At 44.7% G+C, this 27997-nt stretch overlaps 1 protein-coding gene across 2 annotated transcripts; it reads left to right on the plus strand.

Annotated features, from left to right (window-relative positions):
• LOC311103410 (integrator complex subunit 1-like) lies at positions 1 to 27475 on the plus strand. 2 transcript variants are annotated; one of them, XM_084144979.1, is made up of 48 exons: positions 1 to 89; positions 432 to 513; positions 611 to 895; positions 1026 to 1222; positions 1312 to 1449; positions 1549 to 1714; positions 1995 to 2100; positions 2244 to 2430; positions 3913 to 4058; positions 4370 to 4511; positions 8811 to 8987; positions 9152 to 9260; positions 9333 to 9453; positions 9596 to 9673; positions 9771 to 9952; positions 10072 to 10168; positions 10291 to 10382; positions 10483 to 10543; positions 10648 to 10845; positions 11061 to 11190; positions 11289 to 11468; positions 11643 to 11792; positions 11890 to 12069; positions 12211 to 12315; positions 12540 to 12707; positions 12892 to 13003; positions 13109 to 13267; positions 15303 to 15449; positions 15634 to 15732; positions 15909 to 16030; positions 16313 to 16570; positions 20824 to 20983; positions 21200 to 21331; positions 21918 to 22098; positions 22520 to 22649; positions 22715 to 22830; positions 22960 to 23047; positions 23207 to 23478; positions 24605 to 24734; positions 24843 to 24976; positions 25154 to 25346; positions 25644 to 25771; positions 25906 to 26012; positions 26221 to 26334; positions 26431 to 26501; positions 26624 to 26715; positions 26916 to 27025; positions 27161 to 27475. In XM_084144979.1, the coding sequence occupies exons 2-48, from the start codon at positions 456 to 458 to the stop codon at positions 27274 to 27276; spliced, it is 6624 nt and encodes a 2207-aa protein (XP_084001105.1). In that variant the 5' UTR covers positions 1 to 89; positions 432 to 455; the 3' UTR covers positions 27277 to 27475. The 2 variants fall into 2 exon arrangements, with proteins under 2 accessions (XP_084001105.1, XP_084001104.1); XM_084144978.1 differs by lacking the exons at positions 1 to 89; positions 432 to 513; positions 611 to 895; ... (3 more) ...; positions 1995 to 2100; positions 2244 to 2430 and having other exon boundaries at positions 3917 to 4058; positions 22523 to 22649.
• The last annotated feature ends 522 nt before the right edge of the window (positions 27476 to 27997 follow it).

Below are 27997 nucleotides of genomic sequence, written 5' to 3' on the forward strand. Positions count from 1 at the left end.
AGACGACTCTATTTCTTTTTTATATTCAATAGTTTGCAATTGCAACAGTCAGTCATAAGTACCCATGCATATTGGAAACGAACTAACACGTAAGGTTGTTCATCTAACTAGCTTTTTGCCGATGTAATTGCTTGTAGCTAGCTACTAGCTAACTCACATACCGGTAACCTTAGCTAGCTAGCCGCTGTCTATAATGGCTCACAATAACATTAGATAGCTAGCTAGTAGCTACTACTTAGCCCTTTCAGTTTGACAAATGCCAAAGGTTTTAGGCACTTTTCGGGGATAAATTCGTTATCATGATGTGAATATGCTTTACAAATAGGCAGCCTCGATGTTGAGATTAGATAATTATTTACCGACCAGTTTCCAGGTAGCTATGCTAGCTACCTACCTGTGTGTCTCATGTTGAAATCTCTGATCCCACACAGTACATTATCTGGCAGTGAGTATTCATGATGAATCGTCCCAAGCCTACAGCGATCAGGCGGCCTAGTGCTGCAAAACCCTCAGGTATGTACAGTATCTAGCTATGTGTACCCACTTTATCTAACCTTTGTCAAACATACAATAATATTATACGTGTTTCTCTTCCAAATGTTCCCAATAGGTCACCCTCCTCCAGGAGATTTCATAGCATTGGGGTCAAAGAGTGGCGGAGAGTCCAAAGCACCTGCAGTTCTCCTTAAGCCAGCGTCCACCTTACCCACTGACCGTAAACGAGAGACTTCCTCGTCACTTCCATCCTCCTCTGGCCTGTCCGGCCTCGTGAAGCGCCCCAAGCTCTCCTCTACCCCTCCTGTCAGCGCCCTGGGACGACTGGCTGATGTGGCAGCAGTGGACAAAAGGGCTATATCGCCTTCGATCAAGGAGCCCTCAGTGGTGCCCATAGAAGGTAGGAAACAGTATCAATTCAAAAAAAATTATCCAGAGGAATAGGTAGTGGTTAAATCCCTGGATTGTGAATCCTGATTCTGTGATGCGCTGTGACTGTGCATATTACTAACACAATGGTTTTCTTACAGTCTCCCCAGCAGTGCTCCTGGATGAGATTGAGAATGCAGAGCAGGATGGAAATGATGATCGCATTGAAGGGGTGCTCTGTGGAGCTGTCAAACAGCTGAAGATGAACCGGGCCAAACCTGACATAACACTGTACCTCAGCCTCATGTTCCTGGCCAAGATTAAGCCCAATGTCTTCGCCACTGAAGGCATTATTGAGGTGAGATTTGAAACCCAACATTTTACAATCAGTTCCATACAATTGTTATACAGATTGGTTCATGACTTTCTCTATCTGTGTGTGGACAGGCCTTGTGCAGTCTTCTTCGCCGGGATGCCTCCATCAACTTCAAAGCCAAGGGCAACAGTCTGGTGTCTGTGCTAGCCTGCAACCTGCTGATGGCAGCCTATGAGGAGGATGAGAACTGGCCAGAGATCTTTGTCAAAGTGAGAACCACTCATCATTCCTGTTGGATTTCTGTTTGTATTCTAGCTGCATTGTTACCAATGTTGTGCCCCCTTTTAACGTGTTCTTGTTCTTTTCAGGTGTACATTGAGGACTCTTTGGGGGAGCGAATTTGGGTGGACAGTTCCCATTGTAAGAATTTTGTGGACAACATCCAGACTGCCTTCAGTACCAAAATGCCCCCAAAGAGTATGCTGCTGCAGTTGCAGACTGACACTGGCCGCTCCGGTGGGGATATCAGTGCAGGTATAGAACTGTATGTATGCACCTACCGGTTTGTTCAGGTGTGAATCCTGTGACATTGGATTTGACTCTTAATTATTACTATATAATTTAACATAGGGCGGCAGGTAGCCTAGTGGTTGAGAGTGTTGGCCAGTAACCGAAAGGTCGCTGGTTCGAATCCCCAAGCCGACTAGGTGAAAAGTCTGTCTGTGCCCTTGAGCAAGGCACTTAACCATAATTGCGCCTCTAAGTCGCTCTGGATAAGAACATCTGCTAAATGACTACAATGTAAACTTTCCAGGGAGCAGTCCTCACCCCTCCACCCCAGATGAGGATGACAGCCAGACTGAATTGCTGATTGCTGAGGAGAAACTTAGCCCTGAAGATGATGGACAAGTTATGCCAAGGTACGGTAGTACCTTATTTAGGCATAGGCTACAACACATAGCAGTAATATATTGATTGCCTGTCTGTATTGTCTGTCTACTTCTACTTGGACTGATCAGTTCATTGAACAGTTTCCGTTCATTCACTGTTCATCTCATCGTAGGTACGAGGAGCTGTCTGAGAGTGTGGAGGACTATGTTCTAGATGTCCTGAAGGACCAGTTGAACCGCAGGCAGCCCATGGACAATGTATCCCGTAACCTGCTGCGTCTGCTCACTGCCACCTGTGGCTACAAGGAGGTGCGGCTTATGGCTGTGCAGAGGCTGGAGATGTGGCTGCAGAACCCAAAGGTGAGAGGAGGAGTAACAATCAGCCACACACATCACCTTCACTAGTTAACAGGAATCATCATTTAATTGGCAATAGTGGGCATAAGAGCCATCACCTTCCAGCTCAATAGAGTTGTACATCAGCCTCAAATCTAACATGTAAATGCAGCTGTTTGCATGAAATTATGTACAGTTGAAGTCGGAAGTTTACATACAATTAGGTTGGAGTCATTAAAACTTGTTTTTCAACCACTCCACAAATTTCTTGTTAACAAACTATAGTTTTGGCAAGTTGGTTAGGACATCTACTTTGTGCATGACACAAGTAATTTTTCCAACAATTGTTTACAGACAGATTATTTCACTTATAATTCACTGTATCACAATTCCAGTGGGTCAGAAGTTTACATACACTAAGTTGACTGTGCCTTTAAGCAGCTTGGAAAATTCCAGAAAATGTCATGGCTTTAGAAGCTTCTGATAGGCTATGACATAATTTGAGTCAATTGGAGGTGTACCTGTGGATGTATTTCAAGGCTTACCTTCAAACTCAGTGCCTCTTTGCTTGACATCATGGGAAAATCAAAAGAAATCAGCCAAGACCTGAGAAAATTTTTTGCAGACCTCAACAAGTCTGGTTCATCCTTGGGAGCAATTTCCAAATGCCTGAAGGTACCACGTTCATCTGTACAAACAATAGTACGCAAGTATAAACACCATGGGACCACGCAGCCGTCATACCGCTCAGGAAGGTGACGCGTTCTGTCTCCTAGAGATGAACGTACTTTGGTGCGAAAAGTGCAAATCAATCCCAGAACCGCAAAGGACCTTGTGAAGATGCTGGAGGAAAATAGATGGCATCATGAGGAAGGAAAATTATGTGGATATATTGAAGCAACATCTCAAGACATCAGTCAGGAAGTTAAAGCTTGGTCGCAAATGGGTCTTCCAAATGGACAATGACCCCAAGCATACTTCCAAAGTTGTGGCAAAATGGCTTAAGGACAACAAAGTCAAGGTATTGGAGTGGCCATCACAAAGCCCTGACCTCAATCCTATAGAAAATGTGTGGGCAGAACTGAAAAGCGTGTGCGAGCAAGGAGGCCTACAAACCTGACTCAGTTACACAAGCTCTGTCAGGAGGAATGGGCCAAAATTCACCCAACTTATTGTGGGAAGCTTGTGGAAGGCTACCCAAAACGTTTGACCCAAGTTAAACAATTTAAAGGCAACGCTACCAATTACGAATTGAGTGTATGTAAACGTCTGACCCACTGGGAGTGTGATGAAAAAAAATTAAAGCTGAAATAAATCATTCTCTCTACTATTATTCTGACATTTCACATTCTTAAAATAAAGTGGTGATCCTAACTGACCTAAGACAGGGAATTTCTACTAGGATTAAATGTCAGGAATTGTGAAAAACAGAGTTTAAATGTATTTGGCTAAGGTGTATGTAAACTTCCGACTTCAACTGTATAATGAAGACTTTTGACTCTGCAGCTGACCCGTCCAGCTCAGGACCTTCTCATGTCTCTCTGTATGAACTGCAACTCCCATGGAGCGGACGACATGGAGGTGATCTCCAACCTCATCAAGATCCGCCTGAAACCTAAAGTCATCCTCAATCACTACATGCTCTGTGTCAGGTCTGCAGGTCCTCTCTTATGGCCATATGATTATTTAATTTGGATATTCCCCTACACATGGTTTATAGATGTTCAACTAAGTACCCAGGTGCCTCAACCAGAACCCTTACCCTAACCCTAGCTTCATGTCCACATCCTGGTTCAACGGTAACCTCAACCCTAACCCTGGAAAGTTGTTGCATATCAACATAGTTGATGTGTTCAATGTTGTTAGTTTGAACGTCTATAGGGGACCATTTATATTTCAAAAGCCTTCATGCAGAACGCTTTATTCATACACGTAACTGTGCTGTCTGGCCTTTGATTACCAGGGAGCTACTGAATGCACACAGAGACAACCTGGGAACTATGGTGAAGCTGGTGATCTTCAACGAGCTGTCCAATGCCAGGAACCCCAACAACATGCAAGTCCTTCACACACTGCTCCAGCACAGCCCAGAGCAGGCCCCTAAGGTGAGGGAGTATTCCATGCTGAAGTGACAACACACCTGCGGAAAATGTAAAATGTGTTACTAGTAGTTACTGAGGGGAAAGTAAATATATGTGGTTCACAGGGCTCAACATTAAGGCTTGTCCACTTGTCCGAAAGGACAAGTAAAAAAATCACAATATCAAACAATTGACATTCTAAGTAAATTGCCTATATTCCTATTTGCTATAGCCTATTTCAATAAATATGTTATATTTACACAAAGCAAGAGAACAATGTAGACAGAGCTAACGCCTCGATCACACCTGCAGCGTCATTGCGCAAAATGGTACGCAGCATCTGTATATGTGCAACAAAAGTTCAACATTCACCTACGTAAAAATGTATGCACACATGACTGTAAGTCGCTTTGGATAAAAGCGTCTGCTAAATGGCATTATATTATTACACATACAGTTTGACGCATACTTTCGATAAATCCAATGTATGCACCACCCAGAACGCACTGCAACTGCCTCTACAACGCAATGCTGCAGGGCAAACGCAGCGTTCCATTGGAAATTCATGTTTTCTGGTGTACCAAAATGCAATGCCTGTGATCGAGGCGTAAGAGTCTCACCAAAGCAGCGCAAAATATCCGGTCAGAATTTTCATTTTTTTTTGTCTCTCTAATGTCGGATGATCTGGGCCAATAGCCAAAGTCTATTTATTTAGAAGATACTCCGGTGTCTTATTGTTAGAGAAGCCCACATTCTCTATTTTATCTTTCATTTGATATTAATATGACTTGGCCTATTAAGCCACTCTAAGTTTAATGCATGCTAGATTTCTCCTGCTGTGCTATTTCATTTTTTATTTCATTTTTTTTATTTCACCTTTATTTAACCAGGTAAGCCAGTTGAGAATAAGTTCTCATTTACAACTGCGACCTGGCCAAGATTAAGCAAAGCAGTGCGATAAAAACAACAACAACACAGAGTTACACATGGGATAAAACAAAACGTACAGTCAATAACACAATATAAAATCTATATACAGTGTAAGTTATGAAGGTAAGGCAATAAATAGGCAATAGTGCAAAATAATTACAATTTAGTATTAACACTGGAATGATAGATGTGCAGAAGATGATGTGCAAATAGAGATACTGGGGTGCAAATGAGCAAAATACAGTGGGGAAAAAAAGTATTTAGTCAGCCACCAATTGTGCAAGTTCTCCCACTTAAAAAGATGAGAGAGGCCTGTAATTTTCATCATAGGTACACGTCAACTATGACAGACAAAATGAGATTTTTTTTCTCCAGAAAATCACATTGTAGGATTTCTAATGAATTTATTTGCAAATTATGGTGGAAAATAAGTATTTGGTCAATAACAAAAGTTTCTCAATACTTTGTTATATACCCTTTGTTGGCAATGACACAGGTCAAACATTTTCTGTAAGTCTTCACAAGGTTTTCACACACTGTTGCTGGTATTTTGGCCCATTCCTCCATGCAGATCTCCTCTAGAGCAGTGATGTTTTGGGGCTGTCGCTGGGCAACACGGACTTTCAACTCCCTCCAAAGATTTTCTATGGGGTTGAGATCTGGAGACTGGCTAGGCCACTCCAGGACCTTGAAAGGCTTCTTACGAAGCCACTCCTTCGTTGCCCGGGCGGTGTGTTTGGGATCATTGTCATGCTGAAAGACCCAGCCACGTTTCATCTTCAATGCCCTTGCTGATGGAAGGAGGTTTTCACTCAAAATCTCACGATACATGGCCCCATTCATTCTTTCCTTTACACGGATCAGTCGTCCTGGTCCCTTTGCAGAAAAACAGCCCCAAAGCATGATGTTTCCACCCCCATGCTTCACAGTAGGTATGGTGTTCTTTGGATGCAACTCAGCATTCTTTGTCCTCCAAACATGACGAGTTGAGTTTTTACCAAAAAGTTCTATTTTGGTTTCATCTGACCATATGACATTCTCCCAATCCTCTTCTGGATCATCCAAAAGCACTATAGCAAACTTCAGACGGGCCTGGACATGTACTGGCTTAAGCAGGGGGACACGTCTGGCACTGCAGGATTTGAGTCCCTGGCGGCGTAGTGTGTTACTGATGGTAGGCTTTGTTACTTTGGTCCCAGCTCTCTGCAGGTCATTCACTAGGTCCCCCCGTGTGGTTCTGGGATTTTTGCTCACCGTTCTTGTGATCATTTTGACCCCACGGGGTGAGATCTTGCGTGGAGCCCCAGATCGAGGGAGATTATCAGTGGTCTTGTATGTCTTCCATTTCCTAATAATTGCTCCCACAGTTGATTTCTTCAAACGAAGCTGCTTACCTATTGCAGATTCAGTCTTCCCAGCCTGGTGCAGGTCTACAATTTTGTATAGTAGTGGAGTAGTGGAGTTTGGAGTGTGACTGTTTGAGGTTGTGGACAGGTGTCTTTTATACTGATAACAAGTTCAAACAGGTGCCATTAATACAGGTAACGAGTGGAGGACAGAGGAGCCTCTTAAAGAAGAAGTTACAGGTCTGTGAGAGCCAGAAATCTTGCTTGTTTGTAGGTGACCAAATACTTATTTTCCACCATAATTTGCAAATAAATTCATTAAAAATCCTACAATGTGATTTTCTTGATTTTTTTTCTTCTCATTTTGTCTGTCATAGTTGACGTGTACCTATGATGAAAATTACAGGCCTCTCTCATCTCTCTCAGTTAGTGAGGGAGATAAGAGTCTCCTGCTTCAGTCATTAGCAGTCATTAGCAGCAGAGAACTGGAAGGAATGGCGGCCAAAGGAGGTGTTGGCTTTGGGGATGACCAGTGAGATATACCTGCTGGAGTGCATACTACGGGTGGGTGTTGCTATGGTGACCAATGAGCTACGATAAGGCGGGGATTTGCCTAGTAGTGATTTATAGATGACATGGAGCCAATGGGTTTGGCGACGAATATGTAGTGAGGGCCAGCCAACGAGAGCGTACAGGTCACAATGGTGGGTAGTATATGGGGCTTTGGTGACAATGAATGAATCAAATGGAGTTCTAGGCTATCTCAAAGTTGTAAGTTGTTTTTGAATAACCTCAAGACATGGGAGGCCTAAGGTAATAGTGAGAGAAGAAACAATAGCAAGATATAAAAATCGAATGTGAAATTTGAACAAACCTTTCAGTTGAGAAATAATTATAAGACAGAAATGATGCATGCGTGCGAGGTCGGAAAAAAAGACCCTCCTTGCCGTTGCGAACCAACTAATTGAAATATCATAAAGCATTAAGACCAATTCAAGTTATGAAGACTATTTTCCAAACTATTCTAATAAAGTGTTTAATGTCCTAAAGTTGCAGCTTTTAAATGGGAATAATTATGAGAGTCTATGCAATTCTCAATCACACATTTATTTTGAATGACAAATATTTTAAGAAGTGAAATTGAGCAAACAATACCAAGATGTAAAAATCGAATGATGAGTCAAAAGACAACTTATGCTACAGCTGAGGAAAGCTTTTGAAAGAAATGATTCAGTGTGTGCAACCTACCTACAACACATATAGTAGCCTGGGCCTAATAAGAGAGGAAGATGAGGGAGTAAATGCAAATCAGTTTGTAATTATCCAGTTCTGAGGAAAGCAGAGTTGCTCTGGAGCCCATGATGATTTACAACCCCTCACAAGACGCAACAAGAGCACAGCCAGCGCTTCTCGTTGACTGTGTCACTCGCTCCATCTGCACACACAGACACACAGAGGGCCAGATGGACCTAGGGTACTACACATTTAATTCACGCCACAGCTCCACCAGAGTAGAATAGGCTATTTGAAAAGATTTGTCTCCCTAAATATATTTAGTCCATGTCACGATTCCTCTCGTCCCTCTGTAGGATGCGAGCCAAATGCTTAGCAGTCTTTAAAAAAAGATTGCCCGCGCTACACACGGCTATATCAGTCCGCTAATACAGGACTAGTAAAGGCCCAGTGCACTGCTTTTGTGAAGATTGAAAAAAAAATTTTTTGGGGGTGCTGCAGCATCCTCAGCACCCCTACTTTCCACGGCTATGCCCTTTTGGTCGATGGTGTTACAGACCTTTTTTTTGGGGGGGAAGGGCATTGGGGACAAGTGACTTCAGCTTTCGGACAGGTAAAACATTTTATGTCAAGCCCGAGTTCAGAAATGGACCAGGATGAGCTTTATTGGCTTTGGGTTGAAGGACACATGTTTTTTTTCTTGGAGTGATCACATTTTAACTTTTATTATTTAATAACTGAAACACAAGAAGGAGATGGTGTTTGGAAACCGCTCGTCTTAAAGCTGCGCTCTCGCTTCTGATCCTCTCTTTAGTTCCTGGCCATGGTTTTCCAAGACCTGCTAACCAATAAGGATGATTACCTGCGTGCCTCACGAGCCTTGCTGAGAGAGATCATCAAACAGACCAAGCACGAGATCAACTTCCAGTCCTTCTGCCTGGGTCTGATGCAGGAAAGGAAGGAGGCCACCTACGTCGACATGGAGTTCAAAGTGAGCTCATAAACGTTATATTACTCCCACCCTGTCTCAGTCTCCTGTACCATGAAATAACTCACCCCCTACCTAGTTACATACCCTTCTATGCCTCTTCACATATGAAAAACTTATATGCGTTCTGTGGATCTGAGCTCATGCTCTCTGTCTGTTTTCCACAGGAACGCTTTGTGATCCAGGTGACAGACCTGCTCACGTGCTCCATGATGCTGGGCATCACAGCTCAGGTCAAGGAGGCTGGCGTTGCCTGGGACAAAGGAGAGAAGAAGAGTAAGTTCTTGTAGTTACTTCTTTGCTTGTCGTCAATGTGGACATTTTGAACATCCTTTTTGTCTGTTTCAGATCTGGATGGTCTGAGATCCTTTCAGAATAATATAGCTGCCATTCAGAGGGATGCTGTGTGGTGGCTTCACACTGTTGTTCCCACTATTGCCAAAGTGCCATCCAAGGACTATATACACTGGTATGTGTTTGGGAGTTTTCATGCCACTTTGATTGTTCAAAAAAGATAAACATAGGAGGAGCTAATTAACATCCTACAATAGTTACTTAAGATAATTGTTCTACCCATGTGATGAAAATATACTTGTGTTTATTTTCCCCAGTCTTCACAAGGTGCTTTTCACGGAGCAACCAGAGACCTACTACAAGTGGGATAACTGGCCTCCTGAGAGCGACAGAAAGTGAGCATCTCTTCCGAACCTTTGTTTTAGATTTGTTTTATTCATGTCTGTCTGTCCCTGCTCCGTTGACATCACTTAAATATTTGACCTCCGGCAGTTTCTTCCTGCGGCTGTGCTCTGAAGTGCCTCTGCTGGAGGACACTCTGATGCGTATCCTGGTCATCGGACTGTCCCGAGACCTGCCCCTGGGCCCGGCCGACGCTATGGAGCTGGCGGACCACCTGGTGAAGAGGGCAGCCGGAGTCCAGTCCGATGGTACAACATCTGCAACAGCAATGGGTAAGTGGAGTTTACTTCATCAACATTTTCATGAAAAGAGATGACGTTGAGGGAACTTTGTTTTTTTGGCATTACATAAAGAGGGATATTGAGCTTGTTTCCCGGTTTTGCTTTTGTAGATCTGGATGTGTTGAGAGTGGAGAGGATCCAACTGATTGATGCAGTGCTGAATCTGTGCACCTACCACCACCCAGAGAACATTCAGCTGCCTGCAGGGTACGTTGCTCTCTTTTTTTAGTATGATTAATGAACTTGCCAGTCAGCTGGCAGTCGACGTTCATGTCGTTTTCTTAAAACAAATTATATTTCTGTAAATAACACATTTGATGTTTTTCAAGGTATACTCCTCCGAACCTGGCGATAGCCACACTCTACTGGAAGGCGTGGCTCCTGCTACTTGTGGTGGCGGCTTTCAATCCACAGAAAATAGGTATGGGTCTCAACCAGGTTTCCCTACAAATCATCAATGTATATATTAGAACCTTAGCCACAGGTTTTCCCTTTTGTTATAATCATTTATTTTTCTTCAGGCTTGGCTGCCTGGGACGGCTATCCCACACTGAAAATGCTCATGGAGATGGTCATGACAAAGTAAGTCACAAATATGAAACATTTATCAGTTTAAACCCAACACATACCAGACTAACTACTCAACGAACCTTATCTTTCTCCTCCCACTTTTTCTTGCTTGGCAGTAACTACTCCTACCCTCCATGCACGGTGGCTGATGAGGAGACCAAGACCGAGATGATCAACAGGGAGCTGCAGGTGTCCCAGAGAGAGAAGCAAGAGATCCTGGCCTTCGAGAGCCACCTGGCAGCTGCCTCCACCAAGCAGACCATTACAGAGAGCAACAGTCTGCTGCTGTCCCAGCTCACCAGTCTGGACCCACAGTAAGACTCCTGCTTCATACCTGCACCTTGTAAACCACTTTTAGGGACAGTTCCCAGACCCAGATTAAGTGTAGTCCTAGACCAAAAAAAGCATGCTCAAATCTCCATTGAATCGGCTTTTTAGTCCATGACTAGGCTTAATCTGGGTCTGGAAAACCAACCAATTTTCAGTCATGTGATAATAAATGGTAATCTTACTTGTTTCTTTTTTCTAGGGGCCCCCCTCGCAAACCCCCTCCCGCAGTCCAGGAGCAGGTGAAGAGCCTTAACCAGTCCCTTCGCCTGGGTCACCTACTCTGCCGCTCTCGCAACCCTGACTTCCTGCTCAACATCATCCAGAGACAGGTAAACGAGAGCACATCCTCTCTCACCGCTCTTCCTTCTCCAATAGAAAGTATTCTCTCTGGAAGGAACTCTACAACTGTGTTCGATGTTTCCCCCAGGCCTCCTCTCAGTCAATGCCCTGGCTGGCTGACCTGGTGCAGTCAAGTGAGGGGTCCTTGGACGTGCTGCCCGTGCAGTGCCTGTGTGAATTCCTGCTTCACGATGCTGCAGATGACAACTTGCCCATCGAGGATGATGAGGAAGGAGAGAGCAAAGAGCAGAGAGCCAAGAAAAGACAAGTATGCTGCCGTTTCTTAACAGCTATCATATTTCTGTTTGTTTTGAATGGCTTTTGTGGTCAGAGAAATCACTGACTCCAGCATCTCAAAGAATCAACTTGTCATGTTTTATTTCATTATTTCATCCACACAAACCAACAAATGTCATTGTTCTGTTCCCTCTCCCTACACCAGAGACAACAGAAGCAGAGGCAGCTCCTTGGACGGCTGCAGGATCTGCTGCTGGGTCCTAAAGCTGACGAACAGACCACATGTGAGGTGTTGGACTACTTCCTGCGCCGCCTCAGCTCTTCTCAAGTGGCATCAAGAGTCCTGGCTATGAAGGTGCATTATAAGAGACAGGACACACACTAATATGAGTGTTTCATTGATTTACTCAGGAGATGTATTCATCTACTATGGTTGTTCTGCTGTTGTTCAGGGTCTGTCTCTGGTGCTGACTGAGGGGGGTCTGAAGGATGGAGAGGAGAGGGACCAGCCCATGGAGGAGGACTCCAGAGATGCTGAGCTACTGCCAGGGTACCAGTGGCTCCTGCAGGACCTCCCCAAGCTGCCCCTGTTCGACAGCGTCCGGGGCATGACCTCCACCGCTCTGCAGCAAGTCAGTGGGGATCTGGTCTAGACCATTCATACCAATGTGAACCGTATTTGGCCTCATTGTCAGGTTGTAGTTGACACTAAGTGAGTTTTTTTGCTGAAGGGATGTGGTAAGAATGTGTGTTGTGTTTCTGTTCTTCCCCAGGCCATCCACATGGAGACAGACCCACAGACCATCAGCGCCTACCTCATCTACCTGTCCCAGCATGCACCAGTGGAGGAGCAGGCATCTCACAATGACCTCGCTCTGGTAGCCATGACACCTCTTATCCTCAGTCATACCTCCTATTATTTACCTGGGTTGTGTGTTCAGTAGAGCACCCCGTAGCAAAACGTTTTGCAAGCAGAACTAAAGTCTGTGTTCTTATTGAACAAGTTCAGGTAGTTTTCAAAACGTTTTCTTCCCCACTGAACAACACCCTGTATTGCCTTCATAGTTAGATACTGAGATGGGTTTGAATTGTGATCCTGTAGGATGTGGCCCGTCTGATTGTCGAGCGCTCTACCATCATGAACAGCCTGTTCTCCAAGCACTCCTGCCGGCCCGAGTCAGACGCTGTGCTCTCAGCCCTCATCTCCATCTTCTCCAGCTACATCAGGAGGATGAGGAAGACCAAGGAAGGAGAGGACCTCTACAGCTGGGTGAGGATTGGATCATTACTGGGAGGGGGTGGGGCTAACCATACGTTTTTTGCATCTAACTGGAAGATGGTTTCAGACTGACGGTTTCATATTGGTAGACCCTTATCGATAATTTCAACTAGAGGTGCTTGCTGTCAATACAGTTGTCACTGAAATTATATTACTCCTTTGACCCTTTCTATAGTCAGAATCTCAGGACCAGGTGTTTCTGCGTTGGACCACAGGAGAGACAGCCACCATGCACATTCTGGTGGTCCATGCCATGGTCATTCTCCTGACACTGGGGCCACCCAAAGGTATGTATCTCTGAATACCACAGTTGTTGTTACAAACATGGCCTATCTACTGTACCTCATTATCAGTTTCAGTATATAGAATGATTCATGTGTCTCTGTTCTCAGAGGAGAGTGACTTCTTCAACCTCCTGGACATCTGGTTCCCCGACAAGAAACCTCTCCCCACCGCCTTCCTGGTGGACACCTCCGAGGAGGCCCTGCTGCTACCTGATTGGTTGAAGCTGAGGATGATCCGGTCAGAGGTCGCACGATTGGTGGATGCAGGTACAAGTCCAAACACATTAAATACATGCAGGTAGAAGTACACTGCCCAAAAAAATATAGGGAACACTTAAACAACACATCCTAGATCTGAATGAATGAAATAATCTTATTAAATACTTTTTTCTTTACATAGTTGAATGTGCTGACAACAAAATCACACAAAAATTATCAATGGAAATCAAATTTATCAACCCATGGAGGTCTGGATTTGGAGTCACCCTCAAAATTAAAGTGGAAAACCACACTACAGGTGTCACGCCCTGGCTCTGGGGACTCTTAAATGTTGAGCCAGGGTGTGGATTTTCTATGTTTTGTTTTTCTATGTTTTTATTCTAGATCGTTTTGATCTATGTTGGCCGGGGTGGTTCCCAATCAGAGGCAGCTGTAGCTCGTTGTCTCTGATTGGGGACCATATTTAGGCAGCCTGTTTTGCACTAGTCTTGGTGGGATCTTGATCCGTAAAGGTTTGTTGTGTTATAACCTCAGGACTTCACGTATCGTTTCGTTTTGTTGTTTTGCTCGTGTGTTGTGTACGAAATAAAAGATGTACGCTTATCACGCTGCGCCTTGGTCCGTGTCTTCCGGTAACGATCGTGACAACAGGCTGATCCAACTTTGATGTAATGTCCTTAAAACAAGTCAAAATGAGGCTCAGTAGTGTGTGTGGCATCCACGTGCCTGTATGACCTCCCTACAACGCCTGGGCATGCTCCTGATGAGGTGGCGGATGGTCTCCTGAGGGATCTCCTCCCAGACCTGGACTAAAGCATCCGCCAACTCCTGGACAGTCTGTGGTGCAACGTGGCGTTGGTGGATGGAGCGAGACATGATGTCCCAGATGTGCTCAATTGGATTCAGGTCTGGGGAACGGGCGGGCCAGTCCATAGCATCAATGCCTTCCTCTTGCAGGAACTGCTGACACACTCCAGCCACATGAGGTCTAGCATTGTCTTGCATTAGGAGGAACCCAGGGCCAACCGCACCAGCATATGGTCTCACAAGGGGTCTGAGGATCTCATCTCGGTACCTAATGGCAGTCAGGCTACCTCTGGCGAGCACATGGAGGGCTGTGCGGCCCCCCAAAGAAATGCCACCCCACACCATGACTGACCCACCGCCAAACCGGTCATGCTGGAGGATGTTGCAGGCAGCAGAACGTTCTCCACGGCGTCTCCAGACTCTGTCACGTCTGTCACATGTGCTCAGTGTGAACCTGCTTTCATCTGTGAAGAGCACAGGGCGCCAGTGGCGAATTTGCCAATCTTGGTGTTCTCTGGCAAATGCCAAACGTCCTGCATGGTGTTGGGCTGTAAGCACAACCCCCACCTGTGGACGTCGGGGCCTCATACCACCCTCATGGAGTCTGTTTCTGACCGTTTGAGCAGACACATGCACATTTGTGGCCTGCTGGAGGTCATTTTGCAGGGCTCTGGCAGTGCTCCTCCTGCTCCTCCTTGCACAAAGGCGGAGGTAGCGGTCCTGCTGCTGGGTTGTTGCCCTCCTACGGCCTCCTCCACGTCTCCTGATGTACTGGCTGTCTCCTGGTAGCGCCTCCATGCTCTGGACACTACGCTGACAGACACAGCAAACCTTGCCACAGCTCGCATTGATGTGCCATCCTGGATGAGCTGCACTACCTGAGCCACTTGTGTGGGTTGTAGACTCCGTCTCATGCTACCACTAGAGTGAAAGCACCGCCAGCATTCAAAAGTGATCAAAACATCAGCCAGGAAGCATAGGAACTGAGAAGTGGTCTGTGGTCACCACCTGCAGAACCACTTCTTTATTGGGGGTGTCTTGCTAATTGCCTATAATTTCCACCTGTGCAAATGGAATAGACAACAACAGCATGTGCAATTTATTGTCAATCAGTGTTGCTTCCTAAGTGGACAGTTTGATTTCACAGAAGTGTGATTGACTTGGAGTTACATTGTGTTGTTTAAGTGTTCCCTTTATTTTTTTGAGCAGTGTATATGGTGTAAAATACTACCGTAAATAATGATGGTATTTCTGATACTATGTCTGTCCTCTGCAGCGCTGCAGGATCTGGAGCCCCAGCAGCTGCTGCTGTTTGTCCAGTCGTTTGGCATCCCCGTGTCCAGTATGAGTAAACTGCTGCAGTACCTGGACCAGGCCGTGTCCCACGACTCACAGACACTGGAACAGAACATCATGGACAAGAGTGAGAGCGCTTGACCACTAACTATCCTACAACACTATATCTATTCCACGTGGATAATGTTTGCCTCAGTTATTTAGCTAGTGCTCATATAATTTATTCCTGATGATTCTGTGTCTAAGTCTGACTATTTAGTGCTGTCGGTATATTCTCTATTCCTGATGTTTCTGTATGTCCTGTGCTACAGACTACATGGCTCATCTGGTGGAGGTGCAGCATGAGCGAGGTGCCACAGGGGGGCACACTTTCCACGGGTTGCTCAGCTCCTCTCTCCCTCCTCGCAGAGGTCAGTCAGTCTCTTACTACTCCGTGATTACATATTAATATGCTATTTATGTTTTCTAATGCCTCTCTGTGGTACATTTCTTATAAAAGTTTTGGAACAGCCCAGTAAAAACACAGTTTTGGTATTTTGGGTCCATACCTGTCAATAACTGAAGACTATGATGTTTAACCTTACAGATAGTACTGAGGTGAACAGGGCCAAAGTTACTGTGGAAACTCCTAGTGGCTCCTTGAAGATGAGAGCCAATCAGATCCCAGTGATTGGGCCTGAGAATGACCTCACCGGCATGTTGCTTCAGGTAAGAATGTATATCTGCCTGGAGATTGACACATTAATACCTGTCTGAAGTTTATGGAGCCAATCATTTTTTTATCTCTGATTTCACCAACCATTTTCTTGTAGTTTGTCTGATAAAACAGACACCAAGGATTTTTTAATCATACCTGCACAAGTAGCCTACAGTGAAATGATTGATTATCCTAGCTGACAGAGTTGTTTGTGGTTAGTAATGTAGTCAGATCTACCACCTGTTCTCAGAGTGCTGACTGAGGGTCTAATACTTCTGGCTTTGTCTCCACAGATGTTCCCTCTGAAGGTGGACCACCGCAGGCCCAGCACCCCTCCCCGGCCCCTCTCCCTGGCCCTGCAGCAGGCTCTGGCCCAAGAGCTGGTGCGTGCCAGACAGGGGGGGCACCCCCAGCAGGGTGGGGTGGCAGTGCGTCTCCTACAGGCCCTGGCTGCCCTGCTCAGCTCTGCCCACGTTGGGCCCCTCGTCATGGCCATGAACCGCAGCCACGCCCTGTCCTGCCCCATACTGCGCCAGCTGCACCTCTACCAGGTATGATTGATGTACTCTGCTGTCCTTCTAAACAGTGCAACAGTGCTGCATCTCTCGCTCTCTCTTTGTCGCACTCTCTCGCTGTCGCTCTCTGTCTCGCACTCTGTCTGTCGCATATATATATATATATATATATATATATATATATATATATATATATATATATATATATATATATATATATATATATATTTATATATAGTGAGGGAAAAAAGTATTTGATCCCCTGCTGATTTTGCACGTTTGCCCACTGACAAAGACATGATCAGTCTATAATTTTAATGGTAGCTTTATTTGAACAGTGAGAGACAGAATAACAACAACAAAATCCAGAAAAACGCATGTCAAAAATGTTATAAATTTATTTGCATTTTAATGAGGGAAATAAGTATTTGACCCCTCTGCAAAACATGACTTAGTACTTGGTGGCACAACCCTTGTTGGCAATCACTGAGGTCAGACGTTTCTTGTAGTTGGCCACCAGGTTTGCACACATCTCAGGAGGGATTTTGTTCCACTCTTTGCAGATCTTCTCCAAGTCATTAAGGTTTCGAGGCTGACGTTTGGCAACTCGAACCTTCAGCTCCCTTCACAAATTTTCTATGGGATTAAGGTCTGGAGACTGGCTAGGCCACTCCAGGACCTTAATGTGCTTCTTCTTGAGCCACTCCTTTGTTGCCTTGGCCGTGTGTTTTGGGTCATTGTCATGCTGGAATACCCATCCACGACCCATTTTCAATGCCCTGGCTGAGGGAAGGAGGTTCTCACCGAAGATTTGACGGTACATGGCCCCGTCCATCGTCCCTTTGATGCGGTGAAGTTGTCCTGTCCCCTTAGCAGAAAAATACCCCCAAAGCATAATGTTTCCACCTCCATGTTTGACGGTGGGGATGGTGTTCTTGGGGTCATAGGCAGCATTCCTCCTCCTCCAAACACGGCAAGTTGAGTTGATGCCAAAGAGCTCCATTTTGGTCTCATCTGACCACAACACTTTCACCCAGTTCTCCTCTGAATCATTCAGGTGTTCATTGGCAAACTTCAGACGGCCCTGTATATGTGCTTTCTTGAGCAGGTGGACCTTGCGGGCGCTGCAGGATTTCAGTCCTTCACGGCGTAGTGTGTTACCAATTGTTTTCTTGGTGACTATGGTCCCAGCTGCCTTCAGATCATTGACAAGATCCTCCCATGTAGTTCTGGGCTGATTCCTCACCGTTCTCATGATCATTGCAACTCCACAAGGTGAGATCTTGCATGGAGCCCCAGGCCGAGGGAGATTGACAGTTATTTTGTGTTTCTTCCATTTGCGAATAATCGCACCAACTGTTGTCACCTTCTCACCAAGCTGCTTGCCGATGGTCTTGTAGCCCATTCCAGCCTTGTGTAGGTCTACAATCTTGTCCCTGACATCCTTGGAGAGCTCTTTGGTCTTGGCCATGGTGGAGAGTTTGGAATCTGATTGATTGATTGCTTCTGTGGACAGGTGTCTTTTATACAGGTAACAAACTGAGATTAGGAGTACTCCCTTTAAGAGTGTGCTCCTAATCTCAGCTCGTTACCTGTATAAAAGACACCTGGGAACCAGAAATCTTTCTGATTGAGAGGGGGTCAAATACTTATTTCCCTCATTAAAATGCAAATAAATTATTAACATTTTTGACATGCGTTATTCTGGATTTATTTTGTTGTTATTCTGTCTCTCACTGTTCAAATAAACCTACCATTAAAATTATAGACTGATCATTTCTTTGTCAGTGGGCAAACATACAAAATCAGCAGGGGATCAAATACTTTTTTCCCTCACTGTGTGTGTGTATATACAGTGGGGGAAAAAAAGTATTTAGTCAGCCACCAATTGTGCAAGTTCTCCCACTTAAAAAGATCAGAGAGGCCTGTAATTTTCATCATAGGTACACGTCAACTATGACAGACAAAATGAGAAAAAAAAATCCAGAAAATCACATTGTAGGATTTTTAATGAATTTATTTGCAAATTATGGTGGAAAATAAGTATTTGGTCAATAACAAAAGTTTCTCAATACTTTGTTATATACTCTTTGTTGGCAATGACACAGGTCAAATGTTTTCTGTAAGTCTTCACAAGGTTTTCACACACTGTTGCTGGTATTTTGGCCCATTCCTCCATGCAGATCTCCTCTAGAGCAGTGATATTTTGGGGCTGTCGCTGGGCAACACGGATTTCAACTCCCTCCAAAGATTTTCTATGGGGTTGAGATCTGGAGACTGGCTAGGCCACTCCAGGACCTTGAAATGCTTCTTACGAAGCCAATCCTTCGTTGCCCGGGCGGTGTGTTTGGGATCATTGTCATGCTGAAAGACCCAGCCACGTTTCATCTTCAATGCCCTTGCTGATGGAAGGAGGTTTTCACTCAAAATCTCACGATACATGGCCCCATTCATTCTTTCCTTTACACGGATCAGTCATCCTGGTCCCTTTGCAGAAAAACAGCCCCAAAGCATGATGTTTCCAACCCCATGCTTCACAGTAGGTATGGTGTTCTTTGGATGCAACTCAGCATTCTTTGTCCTCCAAACACGACGAGTTGAGTTTTTACCAAAAAGTTCTATTTTGGTTTCATCTGACCATATGACATTCTCCCAATCCTCTTCTGGATCATCCAAATGCACTCTAGCAAACTTCAGACGGGCCTGGACATGTACTGGCTTAAGCAGGGGGACACGTCTGCCACTGCAGGATTTGAGTCCCTGGCGGCGTAGTGTGTTACTGATGGTAGGCTTTGTTACTTTGGTCCCAGCTCTCTGCAGGTCATTCACTAGGTCCCCCCGTGTGGTTCTGGGATTTTTGCTCACCGTTCTTGTGATCATTTTGACCACACGGGGTGAGATCTTGCGTGGAGCCCCAGATCGAGGGAGATTATCAGTGGTCTTGTATGTCTTCCATTTCCTAATAATTGCTCCCACAGTTGATTTCTTCAAACCAAGCTGCTTACCTATTGCAGATTCAGTGTTCCCAGCCTGGTGCAGGTCTACAATTTTGTTTCTGGTGTCCTTTGACAGCTCTTTGGTCTTGGCCATAGTGGAGTTTGGAGTGTGACTGTTTGAGGTTGTGGACAGGTGTCTTTTATACTGATAACAAGTTCAAACAGGTGCCATCAATACAGGTAACGAGTGGAGGACAGAGAAACCTCTTAAAGAAGAAGTTACAGGTCTGTGAGAGCCAAAAATCTTGCTTGTTTGTAGGTGACCAAATACTTATTTTCCGCCATAATTTGCAAATAAATTCATTAAAAATCCTACAATGTGATTTTCTGGATTTTTTTTCCTCAATTTGTCTGTCATAATTGATGTGTACCTATGATGAAAATTACAGGCCTCTCTCATCTTTTTAAGTGGGAGAACTTGCACAATTGGTGGCTGACTAAATACTTTTTTCCCCCACTGTATATATATGTATGTATGTATGTATGTGTGTGTGTGTGTGTGTGTGTGTGTGTGTGTGTGTGTGTGTATATATATATATGTATGTATGTATGTATGTATGTGTGTGTGTGTGTGTGTGTGCAGTGGTGTAAAGTACTTAAGTAAAAATACTTTAAAGTACTTCTTAAGTAGTTTTTTGGGGAATCTGTACTTTACGTTACTATTTATGTTTTTGCCTACTTCACTACATTCCTAGAGAAAATCATGTACTTTTTACTCCATACATTTTCCCTGACACCCAAAAGTATTTGTTACATTTTGACAGGAAAATGGTCCAGTTCACACACTTATCAAGAGAACATCCCTGGTCATCCCTACTGCCTCTGATCTGGTGGACTCACTAAAAACAAATTCTTCGTTTGTAAAATTATGTCTGAGTGTTGGAGTTTGCCCCTGGCTAACTGTCAATAAAAAAAAATAAAAAAATTGTGCCGCCTGGTTTGCTTAATATAAGGAATTTGAAATGGTTTATACTTTTACTTTTGATACTTAAGTATATTTTAGCAATTCCATTTACTTTTGATACTTAAGTATATTTAAAACCAAATACTTTTAGACTTTTACTCAAGTAATATTTTACTGGGTGAATTTTACTTGAGTCATTTTCTATTAAGGTATCTTTTTACTTTTGCTCAAGTGTGAATATTGAGTACTGTATGTGTGTGTGTCTGTCATTCATCAGTCATCACTGAATATATGGCTGTTTGCCATTACACCAAACAGATGTGACTATTGAGTTGATTTAACATGTATTTCTCTCCTTCTCTTGATCTTCCTCCATCTCTTCTACTCAGCGTCTGGTGTCGCAGGACGTGGCCTTCTCCTCTCTCTTCTTCAAGGCTGTCATGGAGATGATGACATGGTTGGAGAACTCGGCCGTGGACGCGGGGCCGCTGCGGGCCCTGCTCAAGTCCTTCGCTGGACAGTATTCCCAGAAGCACCGGCTCACTGATGGTGGGTGCTCCTTATGTCCTTGGCTGTGTCCTAAATGATACCCTATTGCCCATATACAGTATGTATTGCTCTTCTTTTGATGCCGGTCAGACGTATTGCACTATATAGGGAATGGGGTGTCATTTCACACTTGGGCTTAGTCACAGTTAGTCGAGTATTCCACTCTATCTCAACCTTAACGATGTGATGATAACTAAGTGTGCCTATCCTCTGCAGTTCGTACAGGCTTCCTCCACCTGGCTGAGGCCCTGGCTTATCGGAGGGACTCCGAGGTGGCCGTGAGAGCCATAATCGCCACACTGAAGGCAGGGGAGAGATGTAACGCAGAGCCAGAACTGATAGGCAAAGGTATGGTACTTTAGTGCTTCGTTCACTCTATTGTGGAACAGTATGTCTCTTTTCAGTCTGAAATGACACTTTCACAACTCTCTCTCAGGCTAGAACATCAATTATTCTTGCCCCAGTCTGGATGTGGTGGCTGATGTTACGCAATTTCCCCACATCAGTTTGTTTCATTGCCGTCTGTGTGTCTCTGTTTTTCCTTTGTTGACCTGTTCCTTATGAGTTTTTATAAGCTCTTCTCTGAAACCAAACCAGACCAGCGGCTTCCAGCTTGTTTATGTCCAATATGAGCTCAGGTCTCCATCAAGCCCAGATGAAGGATGTTTTGACTTTAAACTGGTTGCGGCCAAGCTGGTGATCTAGGTTACGCAATAATTGTAGTTGGTAGTTCATCGTTTTGGTGTGTGGTATTGGCTTGCCCCCACAATGTTTATTTTTCTCCTTTGAATCACAAGATTTTTCCTGAGCTCAGCGTCATGGCCAGGTTTGTTTTTTGAACTTCTGAATGTTCCACCGTAGCTGCGGGAATGTTGCAACCATCACATCACATGTAATCTCATAACACTCAGTACTGTTTGTTTGTTGTTCCCAGTGTTACAGGGGCTAGTGGAGGGGAAGTCTCCATATTTGGAGGAACTGCTATCCTTGCTAATGACTATTGGAACAGAGACGGGGACCGGCTCTACCACCGCAGGCCCTGTTGCCATGGTGATGGCACTGCTTCTCCAGGAGACTGAAGAGCAAGCCGTGAAAATAGAGGTGGATATAAACAAGTAAGCAGGTCAAGTCTATCACGCTCAAATCATTTTGTCCCTTTGACTTACTCAAACAACAACAAACAAATCTGGTTAACATTTTACATTTTAGTCATTTAGCAGATGCTCTTATCCAGAGCGACTCACAGTTAGTGAGTGCATACATTTTCATACTGGCCCCCCGTGGGAATCGAACCCACAACCCTGGCGTTGCGAACGCCATGCTCTACCAACTGAGCTACACGTGGCATTGATCTCATAGAAAACAGCAAACAGGCATTTTGTTTGTCTGTTTATGGCTTTATGTGTTTTGTAATGCCCTAGAAATGTTATTATTGTATGTTTAATAATCAGTACTTTGTTTGACTGAGGGATTCTATAGATTCATCATTCATGTAGCCCGACCTTGAGCCTGTCAATCTATTCACTTCCCTTTCAGCAGCAGCTCCGAGGTGACAAAGACCGGGTCCAGCTCAGGGCTGCTTGTTGATTGGCTGGGACTTCTTGACCCTGAGGTCACATCTGTGTGTCCAGACCTTCAGCGGAAGCTGCTCTTTGCTCTCAACAAGGTAATCTCAGTAAATATCAGTGTGTGTGTGTACTTCACCACCTTACTTCATGTGGTTTATTCCAGGGTAAAGGAACTCCCTCCTACAGACCATACCTTCTGGCGTTGCTGACCCATCAGTCCAACTGGACAACTCTTCATCAGTGCATCAGTGCTCTTCTCAGCAAGCAGCAAGACCAGCGGTCAGTTAGCCTATCAAAGTCAAATCATTACCTTCAGCAGTAGTATTCACACTGACATGATGGTGTTGCCCTAATAGTGAAAGTTGTATTGTAATATTCTGTAATGGTGTTGCGTATGCTGTTCTCCAGACTGGACCCATCTTCTGCTCTGGACTTCCTGTGGGCCTGCAGTCACATCCCTCGTATCTGGCAGGGCCGGGACCAGAAGACTCCACAGGTAGTATAGTACACCAGTCTAGCCCTCAAATAATGACTTCAATTAATCCAGTCACATGACACAAACCAGAGAACATTGTTGTTCCTCAGCCTGACTGCTTCCAATACTTCTCTCTTGTTCGCCCTCTCTCCCTCTCTCTTTCTCTCGCTCTCTCTCCAGAAACAGACAGATACGTTTGTCCTGCGGTTGAACCTGGAGGAGCTTATCAGTCTGGTGGACCTCATCATGTCAGAGTCTGAGCTGAACAGCCACGGCGACTCCTCGCCCACTGCTAACGGCCCCGGCAATGGCAAGAGCACCCTGGACCACACCTCCTGCTCCCTCATCCAGTCACGGCTGCCCCTGCTCCAAAGCTGTTGCCATGGTGACCTGGAGAGAGTGAAGAAAGTATCGGAATACCTCATCAACTGCACAAAGAAATGGGGAGACAGGTATGGGTGGGGTGTTGGCTCTCGGACTGACATGCTTAGTCAGGCTTGTCCAATGTGAATTTTATAGTATTTACAGGGTGATCTGTTGCCATGTGATTTACTCTAGACAGAGACGACCTCGCTCTCTCTCAATACCCCATCTGTTCCTTCAGCAACAGCAGACATGACACTCCATAACATTTTGGTCCCATAAGGTTCACTAAAGTGCCCACAGTTCATTTAGTTAGACATATTTTTCACCCTCCCTAATTAGCCCCAGTATTGAACTTGGTCTTTGACCTCTTTAAACCGAGCTGATAAACTTGGAGCCATATCACTAGATTACCCCTGGACCGAACAGATGAAATTCACAGACTGAATGTTCTGTCAGACAATGCTGTGTGGACCAGGGGAAAGGCGATAATTAGGTCTATTGGTGTTAAATTAAAACGACCAGAAGTCTTGTGTTCTGTGATCTCTTTAAAAGCTCAGTGTATTATAATAAAGCCAAGAGGATTAGGGCTGCAGCTCTAAACTTGCTGCCTGTGTTGTGGATTCCTGCTCCGACTTAGCCGTCTGTCAGAGATCAGGGTGCAACTCCTCTTTGTGGAAGCCAAACCTTCTTTCAAGAGTCTGCCTCTGGTTATTAAACCATTTTAATGGGGAAACTCTGGCCAAGGTCAAGCAGCAAAATTATCTTTCCAATTACAATATTTTTAAGCACAGCTAAGCTGTCTTGTACAAATAGTTGCGACTGAAAACATGGGTTGCTTAAAACCCGTCTTACAAAGCAGACTGTTTGGCCTTGTGTGAGATAAACATTTCCCTGTGTGCTAGGCCTTCTCCTCACAGGCTCCTCTTTTAAAGCTCATCGCTTGATTAGCTGGTGTTTACTCCAATTACATGATGGTTGTTGAAGAGACAGAGTGGAATCTGACTCTTGGTCAAGGTTGTTGCTGTTTATGGAAAACACCGGCAGTGATGACCAGTGAACACATCCTGTTGATTCGTAGGCGGTCTGACATGTATGAGCCAACTAACTAGGCCCACATCAGACGAGGATTGTAGTAGGAGACCATTGTCACTGTCTGCTGTGTAGAAACTGTTGTCTGATGTTCGCTAACTAACTGCATTGTGTGTTCCTTAGTGTGATGAGTAAGCGGTGCCAGAACCTCCTGCTCCAGCTCTACCTGCACTTCCCAGAGGTCATCCAGCACGTGACCTTACCTGACGCCACTCTGAGCAGCGAGGGGGCCGCCGACGGCACCACATGCAAGGTAGACTAGACCTTCAGCGGGCAGTCTCCTTACTGTTTCTCAGTCATTGACTAACACAGAAGCCGTTATAGAAGTCTTAATGACTGATGTGTGATCCTTCCCTCTCAGCGCGACGTCCTGGTTCACCGTCTGGTCACGTTGCTAGGCGATACGGGAGACACCAAGTCGGCTGAGAACCGGATGTCAGACGCTAACCTGGCCTGCAGGAAGCTGGCTGTGTCCCACCCTGTCCTCCTTCTCAGGTGAACACCATCTTCATTACAAACTTCATGTTGGACATATGAATTCATGCACCTCTTATGGTAGATTGTAGCTTCGTAGCTACATTCGCTGATGGTGAATGTTTTTGTTCTCACCTTTGCTGTAGTGAGGTGGAACATCTGGAGAATGATCTCAGCTTACCTTTCTTGACTTTCCAGACACTTGCCGATGATCGGAGCGCTTCTCCACGGACGCATCCACCTCAACTTCCAGGAGTTCCGGAGCCAGAACCACCTGACGTTCTTCAGCAACGTGCTGGCCATCCTGGAGCTGCTGCAGCCGTTAGTGTTCCACAGTGAACACCAGAGGGCGCTGCAAGACTGCCTGCTCTCCTTCATGAAGATCCTGCAGGTGAGGGGATGAACACAGAACGCACTCACAGATCAACCTCAGAGGCTTTTACAGGTGGTTTGGTGATATTTGCTTGAGTTTTTCTTTTTAGTGTTTCAGAGGTATTTGTCTTCTCATAGGTGGGGAAGGAATACATTGTTGTCACTGTTACAGCTGTGGTTGGCTGGATATCTTGACTAGATCTAATATGTTTCCATAGAACAGTAGTATTTCCATAAGGTCAACTGCTTTGTGCATTCAAATAAAGCTCATATTGATCATGGAGTTAATCATGTTTGTTGTCCATATTCCATGCAGAACCTCAGGAGACCTCGTATGCATCCGTTGGCCTTCTTCAGTAAATTTGTGCAGTTCATTCAGAAGTACATTACCCACGATGCAGCAGCAGCCATTCCCTATCTACAGAAGCATTCCGATATCCTGCAGTAAGTCATTGAGTTTTTCACAATTATTATTGGGACGTTAGGATTGGCAACACAATTGCTTAAATGTTAATTGTTATTTCATGTTGTGTGGCGCAGCGAAGGAGTGACTTTTGTTTCTCTGTTTGTCCCACTAGGGGGCTCTCGTCAGAGCACTCTGACCTGCTGCTCAAGTCCCTGCTAGCTGGCCTCACCCTGCCTGTGAAGACTGGCTCCTCTGACAGCTCTGCTGAGGACAGAGATGGTAAGCTTATCCGCTTGTGGAAACTTCGCCTTGAATGAAAAAACATAAGAGAATCAGAACACATCAACAATTTGGCAAATGAAAGAAAATATAATATATTAATTACATATTTTGACTGTATACAGATACATACCCATTTTAGCGAGAAGGTTGATTTGTATCAATGGCTGTGGTGTTTTTGACACGTCTCTGTGTTTCCTCCTATCAGATGAGTCGTCCTCTGGTTCCCTGCCCATGGTCAGTATCTCAGCCTCCGTTCCACTGACTGCAGCTGACATGACCAAGTACCTGAAGAAGATCTCCAGGGGAGAAGCCATAGAAGGTCATTCATGTATAATATACTCTCATGTCAGTTTAACATGTGACTTCAGGGATTTTGCTGAACTTTACCAACATTTTACTACCCGCTGTGTTTCAGATGTTCTGGAAGTTCTGACCGAGGTGGAGGACAAGTCCAAGAGGAATCCTGAGATCATTCAGCACTTCACTGTAAGTTCACCTTCTAATAACAGACCTTTATTATGAACAAATAATTCCCCAACACAGACTCTGCTTTGCACCACTATGTACAGTATAAATAAACAGGTTTTCATTGCCTTCCCTGCCCTCAGAATGACCTGCAGAGACTGATGAGTTCTACTGAGGAGTTGTGTCGTAACATGGCCTTCAGCCTGGCCCTGCGCTGCATCCAGAACAACCCATGGTAAGACTAGCCTGCTGACACCTCTAGGATTTCTCTGCTGATTTATATAGGAATCTAGAGAGAGAGCTGGTTGTCATGGTCTAGGAATGTTTGGCTGCAAATGTTTCTGTAGTGGTACCTGGAAGGTGTTGCCTCATGTAAAATAATGTTTTTTTAAAGTTACGTGTCCTAAGTAAGATGTGTTCTTTCCGGTGCTGCAGCACGGCAGCAGACTTCCTGCCCACCTTCATGTACTGTATGGGCAGTGGGAACTTTGACGTGGTGCAGACAGCGCTTAGGAACCTGCCAGAATACGTGCTGCTCTGTCAAGGTATGATTGTCCTATCTTCTCAGCACTACACAGCTTCTGTGCTTGGTCCTTATTATGGGTCTAAACTCACAAGTTGGAAAGTTAACTGTTCTGTGTTTCAAGATGGATAAGGATTCATTGTGCTTTTCTCCTCAGAGCATGCAGACATCTTACTTCACAAGGCCTTCTTGGTGGGGATCTATGGGCAGATTGACACCAGCTCTATGATCTCTGAGTCCATGAAGGTCCTGCACATGGAGGCAACAACATGACGACCCGGAGGTACAAGTCCTTCTCCTCTGACGGGAGACAGTGTCACCATAACGTTTTTGTATTGTGGAGTAAGACTCAAGTCATACACAACTGCCCTGTGCTTTTTATCTGTTTGGTCAATTTATCAGGATTTATGGATTTAGATGGTGATAGTGATTCTTGTAAAAAAGGAAATTAAAATAAATTCACTCATGCTTGTTTTGCAGTGGTAGTGCTTCTATTATTTTTGAAATAATGAATACTGGCTATCAACCACTGTCATAAATTGAATAAAAAAAAAAAATTTTTTGAAATGATGGATTTCTGTCTCTCAAATATAATAGGAATAACATTACATAAAACCAGGGTGCCAAATGACATGTCTTTTTTTCTGTTGCTTCTAATCCCAGAGAGTTCATACTATAATGGTGTCAGTGGCATGTTTAAGCATTTCAATGTGAGAAGTCAGTTACCAGCTGAAATTGTGTAGAACTATCTTTGGAATTTCACCAGAACTAATTATTGCTTTTGTGCATCAACATTTCACTACCTCAAACAACAGAAACGAAGCAACTGTTAATGGAGCAAGACCCTGGTGCCTTCATATTTCATTCCATGCATTCTCTGAGCCTGATCATGTTTGAAATGGCTGTCATAGTTATGCAGTCTTTGCACTGGGGTGTAGAAGACAAATTAAAGGCATGCAATGAACGCTGTGATGGAAACCAATTTGCCATGAAA

Source organism: Coregonus lavaretus, assembly GCF_964263955.1.
Source record: "Coregonus lavaretus genome assembly, chromosome: 28".
NCBI lineage: Eukaryota > Metazoa > Chordata > Actinopteri > Salmoniformes > Salmonidae > Coregonus > Coregonus lavaretus.

Excerpts from the sequence above, each read along its gene's own strand:
- LOC311103410 (XM_084144979.1), top strand. The coding sequence starts at position 456 with ATGATGAATCGTCCCAAGCCTACAGCGATCAGGCGGCCTAGTGCTGCA. Across the intron at positions 4,059-4,369 it reads CACTACATGCTCTGTGTCAG|GGAGCTACTGAATGCACACA; the intron begins GTCTGCAGGTCC and ends TTTGATTACCAG. Across the intron at positions 11,793-11,889 it reads CAAGAGTCCTGGCTATGAAG|GGTCTGTCTCTGGTGCTGAC; the intron begins GTGCATTATAAG and ends GCTGTTGTTCAG.